The following is a 24,828-nucleotide window of genomic DNA, read 5'->3' as shown; positions in this document are numbered from 1 at the left end:
TAAGTAATTACCTTATGGCCCACATTGCAATTTACAAATTGTAGCGTGGAGTTCGCAAGGCGGATCCACTTGGAACGAATTCTCGGGATGAAACCAGTTTCGAGATAATAATTCCCGAACTTTGCGGGAAAATGCATTGGCGTTCCACTTACTTTGTGCTTGAATGCATAAAACGGCGTTTTGTTAAGAAAGTAACTGAAACGTCAATGCATTTCTCCGCAAAGTTCTGGAATTAATATCTCGAGACTGGTGTCATTGTGAGAATTTGTTTCAAGGGGATCCGCCTTGCGAGCTCCACGGCTGCAATTTGCAAATTACAATGTGCGCCATAAGGTAATTACTTAAAACCTTATTAGTAAATTTTTAATTAGTCAATTATGCATTTAAATTTTGGAGGGAAGTAATGTCCGCCTCTTCGAGTAGACCAAATCGTGAAATAGAATTGTGTTATCTGCCACAGGCAACCTTTAAAAATTTTTGAAAGTGTTCGCTGAAACACCCTGTATATCGAACACCAAAAATATAAATCAAGAGATAACTTTTGTGACATTTCAAAGCGCTGCGGCACTGCTGTTCGAACCCATGTGATTCTCTGAACGGCTGTGCTTTAGGGAAAAATTTAGCCATGACGAAATAGTGTTTTTTAGACCACGTGACTTCAAGCTGCAGGCCGACGGGGTGGGAGATGTGCGACAGCGGCGACCGGGCGATTGCAGCGAGCAGAATAAGTTCAATAAAAAAAAAAAGGCTCTATGTTATTAAGGCGAAAGCCTTAGGTGTCTATGCTGGCGATGACCTTGGCGAAACTGTGCCGTGACAAAAAATGGCCGACGCCGCAAAAAGTAAAATCACGTATACAAATGCCTGAATTCATGTCATTTCTCAGAGTGGTTCCTGCAAACAAAGTAAATTAGTGGCAGAGAGAGAGAGAAAGACGTTCATTAAGTAAAAAAATGTACACGTATTAAAAGGCAACTCCAGTGGTTTTTCCGGTGAGGTGCCTAGATTAGGCTAATTGTTTCACTCCTTATAAGGTAGATCAGCAAGCTGTCATATATAGCTTTGCGGTGTTCAAGGGTCCCTCTTGGAAGGATTCAGTCATTTAGTGTGACGACTGAGCTCTGTAGCCCAACAAAGCAGATTCTTCGCAGTGAGGATAGGCCAGTACATGTCCAAAGCAGGTGGTGTTTGTGGCTGGCGCACCCGTGGTGCAAGTTCCACAGGCGGGGTCAAGCGACTTGTCAATGTATTGGGCTTTGAACGCAGGCGTGACTGCCGTGCCGGTTCGTAGACGGCGGAGTGCCACGCGTTCCCGGCAATTTGGTACATTTCGGTCTGGGTGCGAGACGAGCTCGCTTCCCTGAAGCCGCGGCTGCTTCGCGGTTCTGACTTACTAATGGTGTGCCTAGTGCGTAACTGATTGCACACGTCACGTGGTCACAAAGACTGCTCACGCGTTCGTCATCGTCGTCTTCCACAGCTGGCTCCGATGCCGCTCATCCTGCCAGCGTTCCCATACTGCTCCTCCCTCTGCAAAGGCGCTGACGGCACTGGCCTACTACCAGTAGGTGCGGTGATTTCCGTGAGTTCTGTCGTGCGCTCCGATGGACTGTTGCCACAATTCTTCATGAACGTATCTTAATCGTGACAGAAAGTGTGCTAAGTGTGCAATCTGGCTTTCGCCTTAATTAACGTTTTACAAACGTGTAACACTTGCTTACTTTTTTGTATCAATTATACTAATGCTCGAGGCGCATTTGCTCCATCGCCGTTGTCGTGTTGTCCTGCTATTGACGACGCATGAGTGGTCTGTGTGTGCACGGTTAGAAGGTCTCCAGAGAATCGCAGTGTGCTTTGTTCCGAAAGCGATGAAGCCAAGTGGACGAGCATTCACGCTCCAGTTAGTCTGTTCTACCGGAGCCAGTTCTGGCCTCCGCTGCAGGCACAATGTTTCTAGCAAAATAGTCTACTATAAGCACCGGCTTGACTTCCATTGTGCGGTTTGAACACTCTACCCAGCAACTATAATAAAAATTAATTACTAAAACTTTATTCACGGTTAATGCTAGGGCCGCGCAGCATTCGATTTTCTCGATCGTATTTGGTTATTAGAAAAATGAATTACCATAAAAGTGTCACCTCAGAATAAATTTTATCTGCTGTCAATGACTCCGGGTGTCTTTATGCATTTTGCCACAGGTGTATCTTGTAGCCTAAGATACACGATACTTCGTATGATGTATCGAAAATACAGATACTGATACATGTCTTGCCGAATGTATCATTATACAGATATAAGATACCCAAAGAGCATCTTAAGATAGTATTTAAGATGCATGTATCTTCAGCACTTGAAATAGGTGGGGAAATGAAGTAAGGAAACTTGCAGGCGCAAGTTGGAATCAGCTAGCGCAAGACAGGGGTAAGTGGTGGTCGCAGGGAGAGGCCTCCGTCCTGCAGTGGACATAAAAAAAAATAGGCTGGTGATAATGATGATCTTCAATACTGCCCAGTCCCATCACACCATGTATTCGTTTTTATTTGGTGTTGTAAAATTACCGTAAAAAGTTGTGCAGACACCACCGACGGTGATTGCGGATGTAAACGAAAGGCCCGAACGAGCAAGCGAGTGTTTTCCTTGCCGGCCGCTCCACTGCCGCATCTAAACCTTCAGACACGTCAAAGCTCACGTGCAATAGCACTGCGTATCAAAGAGCTATAAAGTTGACCTTCGGTTACGAAAGCGCCCCGTAACTCTGCTGCGAGAGAGCACGAGGCCTTTGCACCGGTGCTTTATCGCAAGTACGACCACCGACCACCTACCACCGACCCCCAACCACGATAACGGGATAAAGATGCAAATAAAGCTATTGTTTTAAAGAAAAATCAAAGCCCCTTTCTTAAAGGAAGATGGTTGAACGCAAAGCTTTCTCCCATGCAAACTGAATCAAAGTCAAAGTCTAAAGCCAATGACCACGCAACGAACCCAAGAAATGCTGAGCGACCCGATGCGATGCATATGGGATTTGATTGCTTGTTTAGGATTGTATTTTTTGAACGTTGAAGTTGAATGAAGACACATTTCGTTAAGTTGCATAGTCTTTATTTTAGATCATGTATCCATTCATTAGACGCACACACTCACACTTTCACGGACGACTCTGCACTTGCACAGTATTGCCTTGAGATCGCTGTGGTAGACCGTTGCAGATACAAGGGATCGGCCTTACGGGCACGATCGCGCTCGCGTTTACGTTCGCGTGCGGCAGCCTCTTCTGCTGTGCGCTGCACCCGCGATATACCCATGGTGACAGCCGCGAATGCATTGCGTGACGCGCGTAATGCAATGCAGATGTATACAGTTCGTCTGGGTAGAGTGGCATTGCAGATGACATTGTTCTTATCGGGCGAATGTAAACTGTGGTGTTCTACGATATGTATATCGTGCGCCGTTGTTTATAGTGTGTGCAGATGCGCAGATAGTTCCATTGTTTAAGTTGGCTTTCCTGCAATGCGTTTTCGGCGCTCACGGACGAATCAGTGAGACATCGAAAGCTTTGCTTTAAAAAAGAAGGTGGTTGTTCACATAATGTAATTTCAGCCAATGAAGGAGCAAGGCCGTAACACCACGCCGTAGCTGTGTGGCTGCAGTGGCCTCCGCAGCGCTACCCGTTGCTGGCGAGACGCTCGGACAGCCGCGTGCCCTGATTGGTCACTACTAGTCACGGGGCTTCAGGTGCGTGGCAAACTTAGGGTTGCCAACCATCCCGAGTTTAGCGGGACAGTCCCGACTTCTGAATAAAAGTTCTGAGTCCCGACTTGAGCCAGTCGGGACGGCCAAATTGCATTTTGCAAATGCATTTTTTCCACTTAAAGACAATCAATAAACCAAATTTCCTATTTATAAGGCCTGACGCTTGATTGCACATTCTGCACTTTTGTCCCCTGTTGCATTGTCATAAACATAAAGGGGGATTTGTTTTTGTCGTCGTTCTTGTTCTGTTGGAGGCCCTAAACATTTACAGTGCATGCATATTGGTAGCCGTGTTAACCTGTTAACTACTGCACCTTTCTTGTAAATCGCGATATGGTAGGGCTAAAAGATGTGTCGGCTATATACTGCCACTGGCATGGTCAAACGTCGCGACAGTACCGTGAAACGCGACGTAGGTCGTACGTGCGCGTTATATTTTCTGAAAGAGATCTGTCAGCAGTGCAGATGTAGGTCGCGAGAGCGCGGTTTAAAAGGTCAGGAGAGCTTGTTGGTGAAAAATAACGGCTCCTTCGTCTGTTCTCCGTTGGATTCGTGGCCACAAGCGGACTTTGAGCCTGGATTCTTGGCATGTGGAAAACTGTCAACTGCTAATGTTCGATGCAAAGTAATTTCTCTACAACATTTAAATAAAGTTGAACAGTATTTTTGTTAACCGCTAGTCAGTGATACTGACATATCTGGTTACGATAATTCGATACGCAATCTACAAATATATTAACGGAGAAGGGCTCGGTTGATATATGGTAAGCTGTGTATGGTATTCTAACGCTAAAGTTACCCTGCCGTGGAGGCGTAGGAGCCTTGGCGTGGCGCTGCTAAGCCCGAGGAGGCGGTATCAAATGCCGGCCTCGGCGGCCGCATTTCGTTGGGGGCGACATCTAAAAAAAAAAAAAAAAAAAAACGCCCTTGTACTTTGCATTGGGTGCAAGTTAAAGAACCCCAGGTGGACAAAACTAATCCGGAGAGAGAGAGAGAGAGAGAGAAACGGGGTGGGGTTAACCCGAACAGATTCTGGTTTGCTACCTTGCACTGGGGGAAAGGGAAGGGGAAATGAAAGGCTAAAAGAATAGGGGGGAGAAAGAGCAGTCACGAAAAAAATAAATAAAAAGAATAAAAAATAGAGGAGGTTGCAAACGTCTGTGAGAACTAAAGTCTGTCAGATAGTCCACTCGAACGCACAAACTTCAAGAGTGCCTTGACTGACTTGTGTGACGGCTGTATAGGCCGGTGTTCCAGGACTGTCTGCTCCGAAAGCGGCCGGTCGTCAAGACGCTAGCGCGGTCCCGAGTGACTGCCTATTTGCGCTGTATCGGGGACAATGGCAAAGTACGTGTTCGATAGTTTCCTGGTCGCCGCAGTGGTCACACGCAGCACTATCCTCCGATCCGATGCGGAAAGCAAACGACTTTGTAAATGCGACGCCAAGCCACAATCGGCAAAGTACCGTTGTTTCTGGTTGGGATAGTCCAGGTGGAGATCGAAGTCGAAGACATTGGTCCAGTCGATGATGACGTGTGTGCTACAAACTATAGGTGTGTTCCGCAACGATTCTGTGGCATCGTTTGCAAACACTCGATGTTTCGCTGCTACATCTGTTCTTGACAGCGGGATTGGTTCCTGCACACCATCTTCATGAGGAGATCGAGCACCTTCATCGGCATGTTCATGGCCCATTGTGCCACAGTGGCTAGGGAGCCACTGAAAGGTGACGTCGTGTCCTTGCTCGACGAGGCGATGAAGGAGTTCTCGGATTTCTAGGACTAGTTGTTCTTAGGGTCCACGGCGTAAGGCGGAAAGCAAGCAATGCCTTGGAGTCACTGAAAGCACTCCATTTGTTAGGTGGTTCCTCACAAATTATGCGAAGTGCTTTACGAAGAGCAGCAAGCTCCGCGGCTGTCGATGTCGTCTGGTGTGATGTCTTGAACTTCAAGGTGGAGTCTTTCGCAGGAAAAAACACTGATCCTGCAGAACTGTCCATGGTGGTTGAACCATCAGTGTATAGATGGGTATGATCACTGTATTTTTCGTACAGCAAGATCAGCGAATGTTGTTTGAGGGCTGGTGACGAGAGTTGGGCCTTCGTTCGAATTCCTGGCACTGTCAGTCGAACTTGTGGCTGAGCCAAGCACCAAGGGGGAAACAAAACTCTCGCTGCAGCCGTGTAATCTGATGCAAGGTATACACGATAAGGCAGTATCGTCTGACAAAAAGAGGTGCGTGGTCGGTCTTCTGGCAGTGAGGCTAGATAGTGGGAAGGGGCGCGAGCAAGGTGCCTGGCGTGTGCTCTGAGCGCTTCCATAATAATGTGAATCTTGGCTGGGTCGTCATGCGCAATGGCAATGGTTTCTGATGTTGATGTACATCGTGGCAACCCTGGACAGACCCTAAGCGCCTGTGCCTGAGCACTTTTGATTGTACGGATGTTAGTTCTACATGTATTTGTCAGCACTGCCAAGCTGTACCTCAGATACCCGAGAAACAGCGCCCTGTAGAGTTGCATCATCGCGTGTACTGAAGTACCCCAGGATTTTCCTCCAAGAAACTTGAAGAGATAAGAGATGGCTGTCAGACGCTTCTTTAGGTAGGTGACATGGGGACTCCAATAGAGATCACAATCGGTGATTACCCCTAAGAACCTATGCGTCCTGAAGTAAGAGATATTTTGTCCGTCGACGGATATGGCGTATGAAGCCATTGGTTTCCGGCTAAACGCGACCAATGCACATTTTTCTGGGGAAATCTTGAGGCCTTGTTCGCTAAGGTACGTCGTTATCAACGTCGCAGATTTTTGCAGCCTTGCACGCACTTGAGGACGCGTCACGCCAGATGCCCAGACGCATATCTCATCGGCATATATTGACAACTTCACCGTATTTGGTAGACATTCTGTGAGAGCAATAAGCACAAGGTTAAAGAGTGTTGGGCTCAACACAGCACCCTGTGGTACTCCACGGTGTGTATAGTGTTGAGAAGTTGTGTCGTTTTCGGTATTTAGAAATAGAGACCGTATGTAAATAACTGCGTATCCAACGATACACTCTAAGAAAAATGAGTAACTGGGTTGTTGGTCCTAAAAACGGCACTTTCGTCCCTCAAGGGACTAACTGCAGAAGTGTGCGTGTCGTGTGCAAATTTTGGGGACTAAGGGCCCATTCACACTTGCGACTAGGCGAGGTCGCGCGACCAATTGCGACTGGCGACCAGAAAACTACTTAAGACGAACGATGTTCACGCTTACAAATGCGACCGACGAGTCGCTAAACCGAAATGTATCACGATATGCCGTTCACGTCTGCTTGAAATGTCATCGCCGCGTAAAATAAGCGTCAGCGTATACGGACGTCCTTTTCCTTCGCATCTGATTGGTTCAGCTGTTCTGCGACTGCGGTCGCGCGACTGAAAAATCGAGCAGTGAGCGGCTGGCCCGAAATGGTCGCATTTCGAGAAAAGCGACCATTTGTGACTACTTGCGACTGGTCGCTTTGCGACCAACTTGGTCGTGCGACCTCGCCTAGTCGCAAGTGTCAATGGGCCTTAAGTGTTTAGTCCCTGGTCGAAAAGAAAGCAACGGCAGGACGAACGGCAACAGTTACTCCCCATGCACTTTGCTGTTTTTGTCCGTGTCGTGGAGCGGTGCGCCGAAACCGGTATGGTCTATAAATCGTGAATAATTTGAAGTTCGTGTACTGTCTATTGAACATTCATGCAAAGCAGCACTTTGTCTATTCGTGAGAAAATTGCGTGAGATTTAAAAAGTGGAGTGTGAAGGACCATGCAAGTCATGTGCAAGCCATAAGTGAACGATACACAATAAACGCGGAAATCATTGATGGACTGCACATGTTCTTGGTCAATAGTACCTAAGTTCCATCCGTTCCAAGGAGATTGCAAACTTAAGTGAAGCGATATGTAGCTTAAACGGGGCACACTAAGCGACAAATAAGTTCGCCTTCTCGGTCGTCTTGCGTGCCCCGTATGCGCTCGCTACACGTACGTACATCGCGTAATGTCTCATCGCGTAATCAGGCAACTTTCTTTTTGCAGTCGCATGGTTGCAAGTACACGCAGCGTTAGACTCTCCCCGCAAAGTATACACAAAATGCCGAGTCTCTTGCATTGCCGCACCTGCGTTTAGACGCTTAACCATGTCTCAGTACCTTGTCTCGTTATGCGAGCAGCCGGACTTGTGAGCGCGAGGACGTGAGTTTGAATCCTGCTTTGGAGCGCTTTATTTTTCTTTTTTTGTCACCTCAATAGTTTTTTCTTATCAGCGTATAAATGGTTAATTTCGTTAATTTTCGTTAATTCCGTCCTTACGGAGCATCGGAAAAAATGACCGTTACTCGCTTGAGGAGCATCGGAAAAGAGCAACTGTTAGTCCTTGATGGAGTAACCGCATGGAGATTAACAGTTCATCCCCTCGCATTTACTTCACAAAAGGACGAATGGTTGTGGGAAGTCAGTTACTCCCCAAAAGGACTAACCTCGATACCCCATTTCGGCCTTTTTTTTTCTTAGAGTGTAAAGGCGACCGCCGAGGCCAACCATTTCCAGAGCCATAAATATATCCTCATGAAGAACATCGTCATATGCTCCTTTGATGTCGAGGAACATGGCGACAGATAATCGCTAACACGCATTTTGACGTTGAACGTTAGTAACCAAATCGATGACGTTGCCAATGGAGCATCGGTGACGTCGAAAGCTAGCCATTGCGTCTGGGTAAACTTCGTAGCGTCCCAGGTACCATTCAAGTCTGGAGTGGATCATTCGTTCCGTCACCTTCCCAATGCAACAATAGCCAGCGCGATTGGTCGGTATGAAGTAATCTCTAGAGGAGACTTGCCAGGTTTGAGGAGTGGTACCAGGCGGCTGGTCTTCCATTCTTGAGGAACGTTTCCATTCTCCCAGGACTCATTGAAGATGTTCAACAGGGCACTTCGCGATTGTTCACCGAGGTGGCCCAATATAAGGCAAGAAATACCATTTCGGCCAGGTGACGACGACGGATTACATAACGCAAGTGCCGCGTCGAGCTCTTGAGTGGTGAACGGCAGATCCATGCGTGAGTCCCGTGTGTCCGGGACGCAGTCAAAGGCAAGGGAACTTTAGCCCGTTGACTGGCCCGCTATCATAGCACAGAAATCTTCCGTTACGTCGAGGTCTTGTCGGCGTTGGAAAAGTGCTAGTGCCTTGAATGGAAAGCGTTGTTCTGGAATTGATCGCAGGCCTCTCGCAGTTCTCCATGTTTGAGATGGTGGCTTGCGGGGGTCAAGGGACTCACAATACTTTCTCCATCGCTCGGATTCCAGTTTCCGGAGTTTCCCACTACGGTGTGCCTCACAATTATATCTTGGTTTGACACGTAAAACCCCAGAATATTCTAAAAACACTAAAGTTAACAAAGTCCTGATCAGTAATGTGTATTGTTTGAAAGTGCTTTTGTACCCAACAATATTGAATCGAATAAAGTTTAACAAGGGTCACTCAAAGAAAATCTTAGCTTTCGCTCTAAGCAATTTTAACTGTCCCGAACACGCGTCTTCTCGTTTTGATTTATTCATTGCGCTACAAGCCGCACGTTGGGGTCAGCTAATGCTGTTGTGGTGGGGCCAAAATTGCTCACAGCAATGACAGTCGCTTCGAGTTCTTTCGCTAAAACTTCAATAAAGTAGATTTATCCAATAACGCCGTCGATCAAATTACTCAAGCATGAAGTTCAAAAAGATAAAAATTGTTTTCCTTATGTTCACGAAGTGTTTCTATAGCCTGCCGTGTATTTAATCATGAAACGAATTTTATAAACTCTTCAATGCAAGCACTTTCGAGGGTTCCAAAATGCATGAGAGTAAAGCGCAATATGTCCATGAGGGCGCACTAGGAAGTTGGCTCTGCTCCAAGAGAGAGAAAAATATTGGTTTATGGACATACAAGACCAGAATATATACAGAGGGGATGAAAGACAAAACAGAGGGATGAATAAAAGGCTTTCGCAGAGGCAGTCATGAAGGGCGGATAGCAAACTCGGGATGTTCGCGCACAAGACTTGAGTGAAGCAAGGAAGGCGATAGCTGATCGAGCGCAGGGACAGAATAGGAAGGGGGGGGGGGGGGGGGGCAGCGAGACGAGGGCGTCGTCGGTGCTTGCGACGGCCGCCGTCCCATAAAGTGGAGTCCGGTGCGCGATCACGGCGCGTCCACGACCCGCGCGCCGCCCCAATCTGGAGGCCGTTCACGCGCCCCTGGGCTTCGCCGGGGCAGAATGCCAACGAAACTGAGACCGCTGCGCAGGGAGATGTTAGCGGGGAGGGAGGGGTTCGGGCAGCGGTATTGAAGAAAAGCCCGGCTCTGCCTGCCGCAGCGCGCGAGCGAAGAAATGAAAGTTGATGGAGGGGCTCCGCGTGACCACAACGTGACATCCCTGGAAAGCTCCCGCACTGCCCGCAGCGCGCGAGATGGCGCCTATTGGGCCCGACGCATCTTTATCGCCGCGTGTACTCTGGGATTAGCGGTTGTTTATGAAGCCCCGGCCGCGCCGACTGCCACCGGTGGACGGCGCGCTGGGTGAAGGCGGCCGCGCCCCTGCGAGCCTCTGAGTGCAGACCACCAGTGTGGCCTCGTCCGGAGTGCAGCTTTACTGACCTCTGCTCTGTCGCGACGGCGGAAGGCCGCATCTGGGATTTCACTCGGATACGGTACGACGTGCTGCGATGAAGAGATGGTTGGATCGGTTGTGGTTAACTCTGTCAGCGACACTAAGAAACAGTCTGGCGGAAACAGCCTCTACTCTGTCCCCACGACTAGTCTGGCAAACAAAAAACGGCTAATACAAAGAAATTACACACACACACACACACACACACACACACACACACACACACACACACACACACACACACACACATATATATATATATATATATATATATATATATATATATATATATATAATACAGGGTGTCCCATGTAAATTGCACCCAACTTTAAAAATATGCAATATGGCCACGTAGCTGGACAGAACCAAGGTATTGTTTGCCGTCGCTTGGAGATACTCAGATTATTACAGCAAAAGCTGTATATGGCTAGGCGAAACGTAAAACCGTTCGTCCCGTGTTTCGATAAACGTCTCCATTGGCTGCGCCGTCAGTTACCTCGTTCTCTACGTCACACCCAAGCGCGCGCGCCATTGGCAGCGCCATTAGTTATAAGTCGTTCTCTGCGTCGTACCTGCTCTGCCCGCAGCGCCGGTTCCTCGGCTCGCCGTTGTTGCATGCGTTCGATATCTCGAGTTAGCTCGGCGTCGTAGTTAGCAGCACCCGCCCGCCATTGGCGCTTGCGTTCCACTAGAAACACAACACCGCAACGCCGCCTTCTCGGCTCGCGGTTGTCGCATGCGTTCGATATCTCGAGTTAGCTCGGCGTCGTGGTTAGCAGCATCCGCCCGCCATTGGCGCTTGCGTTCCACTAGAAACACAAACATGTAACCAATAATTGAGAAACGCTTCAATACAGCGTCGGGATTAACCCACTGCTAAACACCGGGGCCGCACGTTTCAGCTTCGCTGGTTAACCATCTGCATTCCGCGTAAATACATAATTCGTTTTAATTAATTAATCAACTTCTCAAATATTAAACTTGCATGAAAAGTGTCAATGAGACAATTGTAGACCAAGATGAAAAACTCTCGATACAGCTTTCTGTTGCTCAATACGGCCTACAGAAAAGTGTTTTTCCGAGCGTGAAAGAAGCCCGCGAATACACGCAAAATTGCCGTGCGACTAGCCTCTCGAGGACCTTAATGAAGTCGTACGCCGGGAGAATATATATATATATATATATATATATATGGTGATCTTATTTGTAATTAGCGCCCTACCGGTGTTTTCGCTCAGCAGTGTCATCGTCATAGAGGCAATCAGTATTTATATTTTTTTTTCTTAAAAGGCGATGTGAGGCTGTTTCATTTAGAGGATAATCGCTTAGAGTTAAAAATGGCGCATTTCAAAATGAACGGTCCTTTAAAACGCCGCCTTTGTACTGCTTGCTCCACAATCGTAGAAGTCTCGCGAATACTTCTCCCGCCTTTTAGTAGCGTGGTTCCTAGAGCCTGGCCGGACTCATTAAGGGTATATTTTACGTATAGGAGCGTGATAATGATGTACAGAGGAGAAAGCCGGAGGAAGAAGGGGCAGATGCCTACGCTCATGTTGCCGAGTTAGAAATTGGTTATGATACTTTTCACGAGCACCCTCAATACCGCTTGCAGTAACGAAGCGACACGTGGAAGAAGCAGAACATCCCTCATTAGACATTTTGTATTTCCATCGCTTTGACACGTGGCCAGCTCTGTTCGTTGAACAGCCTGTACAAGCCCTTGGCGGAGACGCTGAAGGTCAAAGGCCGCGAGTGCGTGCCTGCATGCAAATTGGGCAGAATTAACATTGCCATTTTATTGGCGATGCAATGCCTCAAGGCACCCGTGAATGTTCACTGCCCGAACTTTCCATTTCGTTGTTGCTCGCTTTCATAGGGCGCTAATGGCTACTTGCGTAATTACGCCTCGAGTTCGGAACGCTAGCATGCGCAAATATGGGGGCCAAATAGATTGCTGCGATATTCAGCAGCTCACTTAAACCTGTCCGCGCCTGGCCACTCGTATCGTACAGCAGGCATGCTGTAAAGGTTATATCTGGACACTTCGAGATACAAATATGTAACTACAAACAGACACGTTAATTGGCTTGTACTCTGATACTTGGTCTCTCAAACGCATGCCCTTTTTCGACGCTGCAGTACTCAAGCGCACGGCCCTTCACTTTATTACTTCATGTGCTTTCTACAGTCTACCACGTTACTTTCGCAATGCTAATTTTATTTCGAATAACTTTAATAGGCTGCCATCTACCTCAAAGTGAGCGGCGACACAGCGATCATGCACTATATATACGTCCTACATCTGTTTGGCCAGTTTGGTTGCAGGATAAATGAATTGGGTAAGCATTCTGCGCAGAAAGTTAGTAAGCTCCAGTTTTTGTCAAGAAATCTCTGTTTTTCTCTAGTAAAGCGTTCCTTCTGCGGAGGCTAGCCAGCTATATATATTTCAGCCCCCAAAAGCCACTCTGGGGCCGAAAAGAAGCAGCTATTACGCATTTTTAAAGGTTGAAGTTATGGCTGACGGAACCACTTTCGCTTTCAAGTACTTTTACAAAGACAGATGGGAGGAGGCCTACTGTTTCTGGCTAAACGTGCACTGGTGGCGTTTACTCGCAAACAGCTGACAACTCACGGCGTCTCCATCAACGGACGTATCAGTTCCTATGCAAGGCCTCACTGATTGATTGAGGCCTCTCCTGCAACCTTCATAAGGCCTATTCACGAAACAGTGCCTGACAGCTACTTCCCATCTGTTGAATTTTTTGGGGGGCAAAAGTGTGTGTGTGTGTGTGTAAGGGGGGGGGGGGTGGGCGTGATTACAACTGGCACCTGAAAGTTTCCTAACTTCATCACCCCACCTAGTTTTCTGCCGTCCTCGATTGCGCTTCCCTTCTCTTGGTATCCATTCTGTAACTCTAATGGTCCACCGGTTATCCATCCTACGCATTACATAGCCTGATCAGCTCCATTTCTTCCGCTTAATGTCAACTAGAATATCGGCTATCTCCGTTTGTTCTCTGATCTCCACCACTCTCTTTCTGTCTCTCAACGTTAGGCCTCACATTTTTCGTTCCATTGCTCTTTGTGCGGTCCTTAACTTGTTCTCGAGCTTCTTTGTTAAACTCCAAGTTTCTGCCCCATATGTTAGCGCTGGTAGAATACAATGATTGTACACTTTTCAACGACAGTGTTAAGCTCCCAGTCAGGATTTGGCAATACCAGCCGTATGAACTCCAACCCAATTTTATTCTTCTGTAAATTTCTTTCTCATGATCAGGGTCCCCTGTGAGTAATTGACCTAGATAAACGTACTCCTTTACATACTCTAGAGGTTGACTGGCGATCCTGAATTCTTGTTCCCTTGCCAGGCTATTAAACAATATGTTTGTCTTCTGCATAATAATCTTCAACCCCACTCTTACACTTTCTCGGTTAAGGTCCTCAATCATTTGTTGTAATTCGTCCCCATTGTTGCTGAATAGGACAATGTCATCTGCCAACCGAAGGTTGCTGAGATATTCGCCATTGCTCCTCACTCCTAAGCCTTCCCAGTCTAAGAGCTTGAATACTTCTTCTAAGCATGCATTGGGGAGATTGTGTCTCATTGCCTGACCCCTTTCTTGATAGGTATCTTTCTACGTTTCTTGTAGAGAACCAAGGTTGCTGTGCAATCCTTGTAGATATTTGCCTAGATATTCATGTATGCCTCCTGTACTCCTTGATTACGCGATGCCTCTATGACTGCTGATATCTTTACTGAATCAAATGCTTTTTCATAATCTATGAAAGCCATATAGAGAAGTTGATTGTACTCCGAAGATTTCTCTATTACCCGATTTATGACATGGATATGATCCAACGTATAAAATCCCTCCCTGAAGCCAGCCTGTTCTTTTGGTTGGCTGAAGTCAAGTGTTGCCTTGATTCTATTGGAAATTACCTTGGTGAATATTTTATACAATACTGAAAGCAAACTAATGGGTCTATAATTCTTCAATTCTTTAACGTCTCCCTTCTTATGGATGACTATAATGTTGGCGTTCTTCCAGCTTTCTGGTAGACTTGAAGTTGTGAGGCATTGGGTATAAAGGGCCGCAAGCTTTTCAAGCATGATATCTCTTCCATATTTGATTAAATCGACTGTTATTCCCTCTTCTCCAGCTGCTTTTCCCCTGGTCATGTCTTTCAAGGTCCTTCTAACTTCATCGCTTTTTTTTTTTTCATTTATTATGCCTCAAAAGCCCCACAGATGGGGTATTACACGAGAGTTGGGCTGAGTTTAACAGAACAGTGACTCGAGAACAGCCTTGAAGTGATGTGGGTTGGAGTGATGCGTGGCGCTGGCAGACAGACCGTTCCAGTACCTTGATGTTTTCACAAAAAAAAAAAAAAAATGAGCCTAGATGGGAGGTAGTCTGCGCCGGGCGAGTATACACGGCTTTTCTGTGGTTAATGCGGCTGGACTGGCGATGAGCTGGTAATATAGCGGAAATTTGAGGTGACGCATGATAGAATTTGTGAAAAAGACACAGTCTGGAGATATGACGTCGGGATTCTAAATTAGTAAGACTGACACGAGTTCTTAGTTCACAAACGCTTGCATAATAAGAATATTCAGAGTAAATAAACCGGCTGCAGGATAGTTGAAAAGGTTAATTCCCTGGTATTTATATGGTTCAACGCATGAGATTTCGGGGCCGTATATGGTGTACTTCCCTGATTGATGATGCTGTATGCCATGGAAAGAAACTAGTGAGCTTTTTAAATGCGAAAGCATTATATGCCCCATTAAGCGAAAATCCGACGTCGTCGGCGTCGCCACCGAGCGATGGTATACCAAAAATGGCCGACGGCGCAAAGAGTAAAAACACATCAAACATGCTGGGATTGACGTCAAATTTTTCATCGAGGTTCCTGTAAACAAAGTTAATCAATGGCTTCGAAAAGAAAATCTGGTAAATTTCGGTCTGGGTGGGAATCAAACCCGGGCCTTCAGAGTGCGAGAAGAGCTCGCTTCCCCGGTGCTCCGTAGGCTTTTTTCTTTCCTTATTGCCGGAACTTTCACTCCACGGTTCTGATTGACTAAAGGTGCGCCTAGCGCGTGCATCATTGCACACGTCACGTCGCAGCCACTTGACTGACTAAAGGTGTGACCTATAGTGCGTGCGTCATTTGGTACGTGACGGCGCAGCCAATGGAGAGGAGGTGGCGCCACGTCATGAGTGTGTAAAATGAGTGTATAAAATAAACAGCATTAATGTCCAATTGAACGCCGCTGAGCGTTCCTTCGAGTTATCAACTCCTCGCGGGCAAGCGAGCGCGTTGAAACGCTTGGCGCATTTTGATTTGGCCTAAACAAGGCACACTTAGACAATGCCTTGACTTAGAACGCAGGCGACAGCTTGCGTGAGAGAGAGGAACGCGCGAAAAAAAAAAAACATTTCACCAAGGGGACTGTAATCCTTTCTCATTTCCACACGTAAGCAGTCTTAAATGTCTCTGCCGAATTTTTTAGTATTTAAAGACATTAGCCATTTGTTGCGTGCACCATAATTCGATGTGTTTGAGGTCACCTTGACACACATCCACTTCGCGCATAACAGTCTGTTCAAGCTCGGGCTCTCAGCGTTTGTCTCTGTTTCCCAAAATATGCATCAAGAGCAGCCATTATTGCAATGATACAGGACCGTCCAATACAAATTGACATTTCCATGGAAGTGCTGAGAGTGCATACTAGGCAACTTGCCTGAGTCCATTCCCCCCATCTTGTCTCACTACCTTCACAGAGGTCGCAGGCATAATTTTGTGCTACAATTTCGGCTTGTTGCACCAGCCTTCCATCAAGCTTCACTCCGGCAACTAAACCATCAATTCCTCCTTGCTGTCAGGTACGACCCGGCGTTGGACCATACCAGTAATTAGAAGGAAAAACAAAGAACCTGAGCTGTTGTCGTCTGATTTTAAACAGGTGTATCTGCTTCTTTTGCATAAGAAATACACCGACCAGGTCCATATTTATAGGCACATTGCAGGGGCCAACGGACGCCGCGACTCTTCCATTTATCCTACCAGTGTCGCCGACGCTGCCGCTTAGGTTGCGAAAAAAATGAAACGGCCTTCCAAACGCCAAGACAAGCTTGCCTGTGTGTTAAAGGCTGTGTTTTTCCCGGTCCAACGCCCAAACTTCTAAATGCCCAGGAGCGTTATAGCGGAGCTGAATCGCGTCGATCCCTACCCGGCGCTGTAGCTTAGTGACTATAGCGTTGCGCTACTAAGCTTGAGGTCGTGTGTTCCATGACGGCGGCGGCGGCCGCATTTCAATGGGGGAGAAAGGCAGAAAAACTCGTGTACTTAGACTTAAGTGCACGGTAAAGAACCACAGATGGTGAAAATTAAAACTGAGTCCTCCACTACGAACTGGTCGACCGACAAGGGATACCACGTCATATTTCAGTGACTTCCAAGTCACTGAGGACATATAGTTAGCGAGCACGGCGATAAGCCTGCTCAATCAGCTCTTGAAGACAGCACGCGAGAACTTATTCTGTTGTCACGGTCCCGTGCAGCTAGAATACTTCGTATGCTGGCACATTATATTCTCGTTCTCCGCGTGGAAAACGCGAAGTTTCAAAATAATCGACTCTTCGCTCCACCTTCGCATCCCAACTGGACTCCGTCGACGCAAGGCTAACCTGATTTGTCAGTTATTGCTAGGAGAGGCCTCTACAAAGTCTTTTGTTTTTCGCATTGTATCGGCCGGGGATGCTCCGCGTGTGGTCGCGAGGAGACCATTGAACATGTTTTGTGTCAATGTCTTTAGTGCAGTGTAGAGAGACAACCGCCCGTGACTGGGCAAGCACGCGATGATGACAGACCATTGTCAGAACAGATCCTATTCAAATACCGACCTCATAAGCGGTCGCAGATTATGGTTACGAAAGCACCGCTACAACGTTTAAGGTGAACAAGCCTGCGTGAGAGACTTTTGCAACGACTAGTGCTAACTCCTTTCCTGACAGGATGTGACCGGATGGGATCGCGTCTGTACTCTGTCTCTCTCACCATTTCCTTCCTATTGTTCTACCCCCCCCCCCCCCCCCGGCTTTCATTGTCGAATAAGAAACAGGATTTGTTGTTCTGGTTAACTTCCCCACCCACTTTTTTCTTTTGTTTCGCCCCTCTCGCTGTCTTCTTCTTTGGTGATTGTTATAGAATTATAGCAAAAGTGAACATAACAAGGACAATGCTAACGCGGAATGTAACTGAATTCAATCATGAAAAACATAAAGGAAACTAATTGCGGGAGTACCTCAACAGCAGTGACGCTAGTAACGTTAGTCGGCCTTTCAGAATGTTGGCCAGAAAAAGTTTTTTTTGGTAGAACGACAGAGAGCTCAACCTGAGATGCATTTCTCTAGCTAGACATTAGAGGTACTGTGTATGCCCCGACCATATACACAAACTAATCCATATTATTAAGCTAACAATTCAGCCTTCCAAGTGCGCCTTACGATTCCGCGGATTACGAAGAAGGCCAATCTTCCAAGAATGAATCTGAAACAGGCGGCCGTGCTATTAAGGCGAAAGCCTTAGATGGCTAATGGGTCGAAAAATCCGATGTCCGGCGTTATGGCACCAATTTTCATGGTGCCACCATGTTGCCACCAACAAAGGTCGTGAGTTCAAGCGCCTTAATTAGCTCTATCTTAATTAAGATCAGAATCAGTTTATTCAAGACAAAAAAGGGATAATTACATGATAAGTGTATACAGACGGAGGTCCCGTAGTTATAAACTGAAATAGGACCTCCTAGAGTTAATTAAGACACTCAAACCCACCCCTTTTGTTGTTATTTAAGGAAAAGTTAATTAAGGCACATTTAATTATGACACTCGAGCCCAGTACCTTTGGTGGGAGAAAACAGGTAATAGGAAGTAACAACGCATTCGAATGAAAATATCAAGTAATTTAATTAATGTTTCGTGAGCGCGCAGGCTTTCGCCTTCATCTTCTTTAGCGTATGCTAAAGTGGCTGTCAACGTTTATTGAGTGAGACATATGGAGACCTAAGGCACATCTATGGCAATCGGTAGTTTTCGTCTACCAATTCTACACGTGTCCTTGCCATTCCGGGTAGGCTAGTTAAAATCGACCTCGCAAGTAAGTTATATTTTGTGACTCTAATGACACCTTAGACTTGTCGCCTCCCTCATATGGCTCAGAATCGAGCGAATCCGGCGTTCTTTGAACTCAGAGGCAGAAGACAAGCCCGCAAGCTGAACGTGTGACTTGCTCTCGGCAGAAGCGAAACTACGTGCCTACAACAAAAGTCCGATTTCGCGTCGAAGCATAGCCAAAGCTTCCGACGCTGCCACGAAAGACGGTGGACTCGCCGATAGGACGGGGGTTTGTTGAGACAGCAGCATGCAGTGACCTGGGTCATGGTGGACCGTCGCCAATAACGGTGACGCCATGCACGGCACTGTGCTGTTATCACGTGACGGGCAATGCTCTCAATCTCAGCGACTTTTCCAACGACAAGGTTTGAGGTGCCTGAGAGTGTTCGACACGGGAGGATAGTGATTGAAAAGAACCAGCCGAACACAAGGCGCACGCTCTTTTTCGACCGGTCAAAGACAACACTGTGGTCTAGAGCGCTCAGAAACGACAAGCCGAAAATTCCATAAGACAGCCCTTCAGAGCTTGAAATTTGCCCCACATCACAGGGCACTTGAGCAGTTGATACATGAGACGAGAGGAGACCCTCAAATCTTGATGAAGGAAATTCCAGTTGCTGAGATGACAAAGTCGACACTGCAAATTTTTTGCAGCGTGATGAATTCCGGCCAATTTCACCCAGAGAACCTAAAGTCAACTACCGAACAGCGCAACTAGCACGCCCTTAGTAAACGCCCTTAAGCGACGTCGCTGTTTACGCTTCACCGTCGCGCAAACATGAAGCCAGCGAGCGTTCTGATCAAGCCGCAATCTCGCTCGCTTCACGCGCCCCAGACTGTGAGGCTTAAACAGCACGTCACTCATGGGCGCCAACTCAAGGCGTGACAGTTGTTCAGTTTCGGTTTTCTCGCTGAAATTGGCCAGAAGTTATTGCGTTGCAAAAGTTTGAGTTGTCAGGGTATTGCATCTCTAGAACCTGTTATGAACTTTTCGGATAGCGGGCTCCAAGTCTTGCATTAGAACAAGGATGTCGTCTGAATTTTTGTATAAAGGTAATCTAATTTTCATAATTACTTCCCTAATTATTACCTCGAGTTATTTGAAAGTGTATATCTCTGTGACAAAAGCAACCCGAGAAAATCGCTTAATCATCGCATCTTCCCTATGCATATATCAGAAATTTCTCTCTCTCCCCCCCCATCCACTCTCTTTATCTTTTTATCCCTCTACCCCGTCCCCCCATGCAGGGTAGCCAACCGGAACTACATCTGGTTAACCTCCCTGCCTTTCTATGCACCCTTTCTCTCTCTCTCTCTCTAACGTATTTTCTGAAACACCCTGTATATACATTCCTCCCTCTCGAATAACTGTGACAGGGACCGTTTCTCTTGTGAACCCTATATTATTCAAAATACACTGGACGGAAGAATAACAATTTCTTAAAAAAAAGGAAACAATTAGTTAAAGCATGCAAACTGAAGATTCAGGCGATGCATGGGCGACTTATACATTTGTGGGGAGATAACACACATTTTCAAACACACGATTTAAAGAATAGCACACAAGTGTATGCATTGCTCTAACAACATGGACTTACAGAGCTCTCAGCGTGTCTGCGTAACCATCGAGGGATCCGTTCCGCAGCACTTCCAGTGAAATTCGCTCCAGTGACCTGCACAACAAAAGAATAAAATAGTTATATGGAGATTCATCTCTATTCAAATAAAGAATGTTCTACGTTATTTTTTTTTTATTTTGAATTCAGAGAACAGGAAACGTACGCTTCAACAGAGGCGGCTATCCCAAGGTCTCAAATATATTACTCGGTCAAGAATGAAAGACAAGAAAATTCGCGTGATTCAAATTTGTTGCCAACCATGATAACGATGATGATGATGATTTCTCCACTTCATCGTTAGTGATTATCTCACTTTTCAAATGGCGCAGGGACAAATAGTCACCTTAGGTGCTTGAGCATATAATGAAGAATACGAATCCACCGCCAGCAGCGCTAGCCAATGGCAGCTGCTTGTTGACCAGCGCACATTTCCATGCTGCTTGATGTAGTGGAATGTGAGAATAGGCAGCTCTGAGTTTGCCTTCATGGAACATAAAGAAATAAGAAATGCTCACTTTTACAAGGACTAATACTGTGCTTTGCACGGTGCTTGTCATGCCGTGATCTCTCTCAAATTCCGTATGCTGTGCTCTACATGTCCTCGGGGTTCAAAATACGTAAAAGTAGCGCTATCTAACCTGCTAAGCTGGGACCATATCCCAAATGTTTTCGTTCATAAGGACTGTTTGCCATGGGGGACAGTCTGAGCTAATAATATGCGCAACATCACAATTGACTGGTATCTCCTCCTTCGAACAGTTGTAGCGCAAATATTTATGTAACTAGCATTCTTAGTCATACCAATCCCATCATTAATGAGACGATATCTAACCGCTATCGAATGACTCGCTAAAAAATAAAAAAAGACCATGCTCGACAGTTGGTTTCGAACCTGGCTCCGTCAGCGCAGCAACCCGATGCTCTACCCCTTAGACCATAGTCGAAAGCCCGAAATCGCGCGTTACCCCCTTACCAGCTTCAATTATGCAAGGTAGCGCTTTCAGGCACTTGACACGTGAGTCGCATCGCATGGCAATAATTTACTGATAAAAGTGAGAATGCACGCTCTTCCATCTGGCAATTAAAATAAAGATTCACGCCTGCAAAAAAAAAGGCCTATGCAAGTGCGCCATATTTCATTCGAAGTAGTTATGTAGGTATAGGCTTAAATTGGGGGTCTAACTGGAAAGGTTCGAAGCAGTATGCCTCCGGCTGCTCCATTTCACTACCATGCAAAAAAAAAAGTTTAAAAAATAAAAAATAAAAAAGTTGTCGCAGTTTCACCTGAAAGGCGAGGCATCAATTGCAATAGCAAATTTGTAGAGAGCTATACGGAGTAATGATAGTAGCTTTATCAGCTGTATAAACTTGGACATGCAGCAGCACCGGCAACACGCACAACTGTTGTCGATGTTTTGTACGAACGCCGCCCGCGTTCGTACAAAATGCGTGCGGCGTTGGTGACTGTTGCCGGAGCCTCTGATATAAATAGGCACTTGGTGCCGCAGCTAAACGTTGCCTCCCCCCCCCCCCCCCCCCCCCCCACGGCCTTTCGCGCGTCGGAAGAAGGCGCGTTTGCTCTACATATATATGGTGATTGTAAAGGAGGAAAGAGACGCCTACTTCTGCAGCCTTTAAGGGAGCACGGCGCAGAACGCGCGTTTGTTCTCCGCCGTGGGTTCACTCCCCGTGAAAGCGCGCGTCCCTCGCGCCCTTTCACTCACACATACAGCGTTCAGCGCGCGGCGACGATTTCATCTCCATTGACGTCATACGGAACCTCACGGCGACGCCGATGGCAGAAATCTGCTTTGGATTGTCCATATAATTGCTATCGCAATAAAATAAAATTTCTTTAACATACATCTTTCAAGAATGATAACCAACAGGACACTTTAGCACCTTCAAACCCTCATAAATACAAGAGGGAAAGAAAAAAAGTCGTGGTTCCTCCCAAAAGGCGAAGCATCGATTGCGATGGCAAATTAGTATATAGCTATACGAAGCAAGGATAGTGTTTTAATGGACCGTATAAAGTTGTAAACGTTCGCTAAATAGACAAGCACGGTGTCTCGCGCCCACACGTAAACATAAACACATCTCGCTCGATGACCTCGGAAACTCGCTGTGAAAACGCCGGATTGAGAAAGCGCGCCAATAGCAGCAAGCAAATTGACCTTCGCGCTGTCTCTCGTCTCGCTACAACACGAACTAAACGTCGTAAGCACAGTGATACGAAGCCACCGGCACTCGGCGCATGCACTTTGTCCCCATCGCAGATCGCTTTGAAGATGAGGCCCGCGCGGGCGCGCACTTCGCCCACATCGCAGATGGCTTCCAGGATACGGATGCCGCGGTGTGAGCAGCAGCCGAAGGAGCAGAACGCACCCCCCCCCCCCCCTCACTATCCCTCCCCGTAGCCTCGCCCCCGTGCCTCGCGCGCGAAAGAACGCGCGCTTCCGGCCTGCCTTCCTCCCTCGCGTGCGCTACATTGAGCCGCGGCGATTGCCGACTCACCTTCGTACGCTTTCACTCACGCACACAGCGTACGGCGCGCGACGACAATTTTATCGCCGTTGGGCTTCATACGGAACCTCACGGCGACGGCGACGACGACACCGTCGACGACATCGACGCCGACGGCAGAAATGCGCTTGGAGGAGTGTCCATATAATTGCTATCGCAATAAAAGAAAGAAGAAACGTCAACAACTAAGGCGAGTCACTGCGTAAAGATGTTCTGAGGCAACAACACCAATATCGTCCATCGTATTCCGAGCACACATCCGCATTTACAAAAAGTATTTCACTGCAATGAAAACGTTTCTTTCAATGCTACTAACTGGTAGCATCTTGAATAGTAGAGAGCTATACAGAGTAAGGACAGTAGCTTTATCGGCTGTATAAACTTGGACACATTCGCTTACTAACTGGATTAACAAGCATGGTGTCAGCGCGCACAAGCAAACAAGAATAGATCCGACTCGACGACTCCAGACAACCGCTGTGAAAACGCTGGCAGGAGCAAGCGCAGCAGCAGCAGTGAGCGAATGATTGTGCGGTCTATCGCTTCAGCGGAAACTGAGCGGCGAACGCACAGCGCTTACAAAGCTATGAGCCGTCTGCACATCGCTTTCAAGATACGGTGTGGACGACCGCCGCAGCCGGGAAAACTACAAGTATGCAGTTGCGGGTGACCGCGACGGTCGCGTTTGCTCTCCGCCGTGCGGTCGCTCTCCGTGAAAGCGCGCGTCCCTCGCGCGCTTTCACTCGCACACACAGCATACAGCGCGCGGCGACGATTTTATCGCCCTTGGACTTTATACGGAACCTCACGGCGATGACAACGACGACGGCGACGCCGACGGCAGAAATTCGCTTGAAGAGTCCATTTAATTGCTATCGCAATAAAATGCTGTAATTAGGGTTGATTGATGTATTTCATGAGCATTCCTTTTGAAACGAGGGCATGTCTGGTGCCGCCAAGCCCGTTATTTTTACCTTTCTGCTGAGTTTATTCTCGGCCCTTCAAGTCTGATCTTAACTTTATTTTATTGCCCTAAAACATTAATTTTCTTTTCATTCTGGGCGTTCCATGACTTTACATCACCAATCCACTAGTCGTCTGTCGCTATTCTCCCCTGCCAGATTTATTCACGTTTCTTCTACTATAATCTTCATTACCCAAGCTTTGGGTGCGATGCGTACCTATAACTAGTGTTCGAACAGTTCCTTGATGAATATTTCGTCCCAACTGAAATGAAAATTTTGACACAGAACATTAAGTTTATATATATATATACGTAAGTTACTGAACCAAGACTCCTTTCTAGAAGCCTAGTACTACTATACCTCATTGTTGCGTTCCCATAGAAAGCTGTGTTCCATTATAGCCGCGTTTCTCTGGCATTTAACATAGAGTAAGTTCCTTCATGCAATATTTTGTGCAATGCACCTCATGACATTCTTTACATTATTTTAATCCATGGACAGTCCTATGTTTTTGATTTCTTCGATCATTGGAAACTCGCTTCTCTGTTCCTGTACTGTCACCGCCTGCTCAGATCAAACACCATGGAGCTTGATCCTATCTACCGAACTTGAAACCTTGAGTTTCGCCCTCCTTTCATCAAATGTCTTCCAGAAGCTGAATGCCTCTCTCATTATTCGCTAACAGAAGAATCTCATCTGCATACATTAAACCCTAAATGTATAGCTCGCACAGCACGCCACCCTGTTTACACGAAAGTTTATAAGCAAGGTTACCTGCCTCTATAGCCTCCTTTTCATGCTTATTATGCTTATCATAAAAAACAGCGTCGATAATCTGAAACCTTGGCGCCAGCCTTCCTGATTGTCTGCTAATCGAAACCTGAATGTGTATCCATATCACAACAAGCGCTCCTATAGCAGTGACGATCTGAACCAAGCGCGATTTATATGCGAGAGTGTCTTGTTTCGCAAATAAACCGATGTGACGAGGCGAACAATTTCTGGAGAATAGATGTTGCAAGCCTGACTACACCCGAAGCACGAGTGGCATCGCTTGTTCTCGTCTTTTCTCGTTACGGAAAATCTGTTCCGAATGGCATGCGAAGTTTGAT

General features: G+C 46.8%; 1 protein-coding gene across 1 annotated transcript in view; it reads right to left on the bottom strand.

The window, feature by feature from the left end:
• LOC119443058 (follicle-stimulating hormone receptor-like) overlaps positions 1-24,828 on the bottom strand; it is a 275,428-nt gene that overhangs the window by 118,868 nt on the left and 131,732 nt on the right. Inside the window, 1 exon segment of the mRNA XM_049662908.1 lies at positions 20,205-20,279. Within this exon segment, the coding sequence (XP_049518865.1) occupies positions 20,205-20,279 (75 nt within the window).

Source organism: Dermacentor silvarum, chromosome 1, assembly GCF_013339745.2.
Source record: "Dermacentor silvarum isolate Dsil-2018 chromosome 1, BIME_Dsil_1.4, whole genome shotgun sequence".
NCBI lineage: Eukaryota > Metazoa > Arthropoda > Arachnida > Ixodida > Ixodidae > Dermacentor > Dermacentor silvarum.
This window is presented reverse-complemented; position numbering and strand designations above follow the sequence as displayed.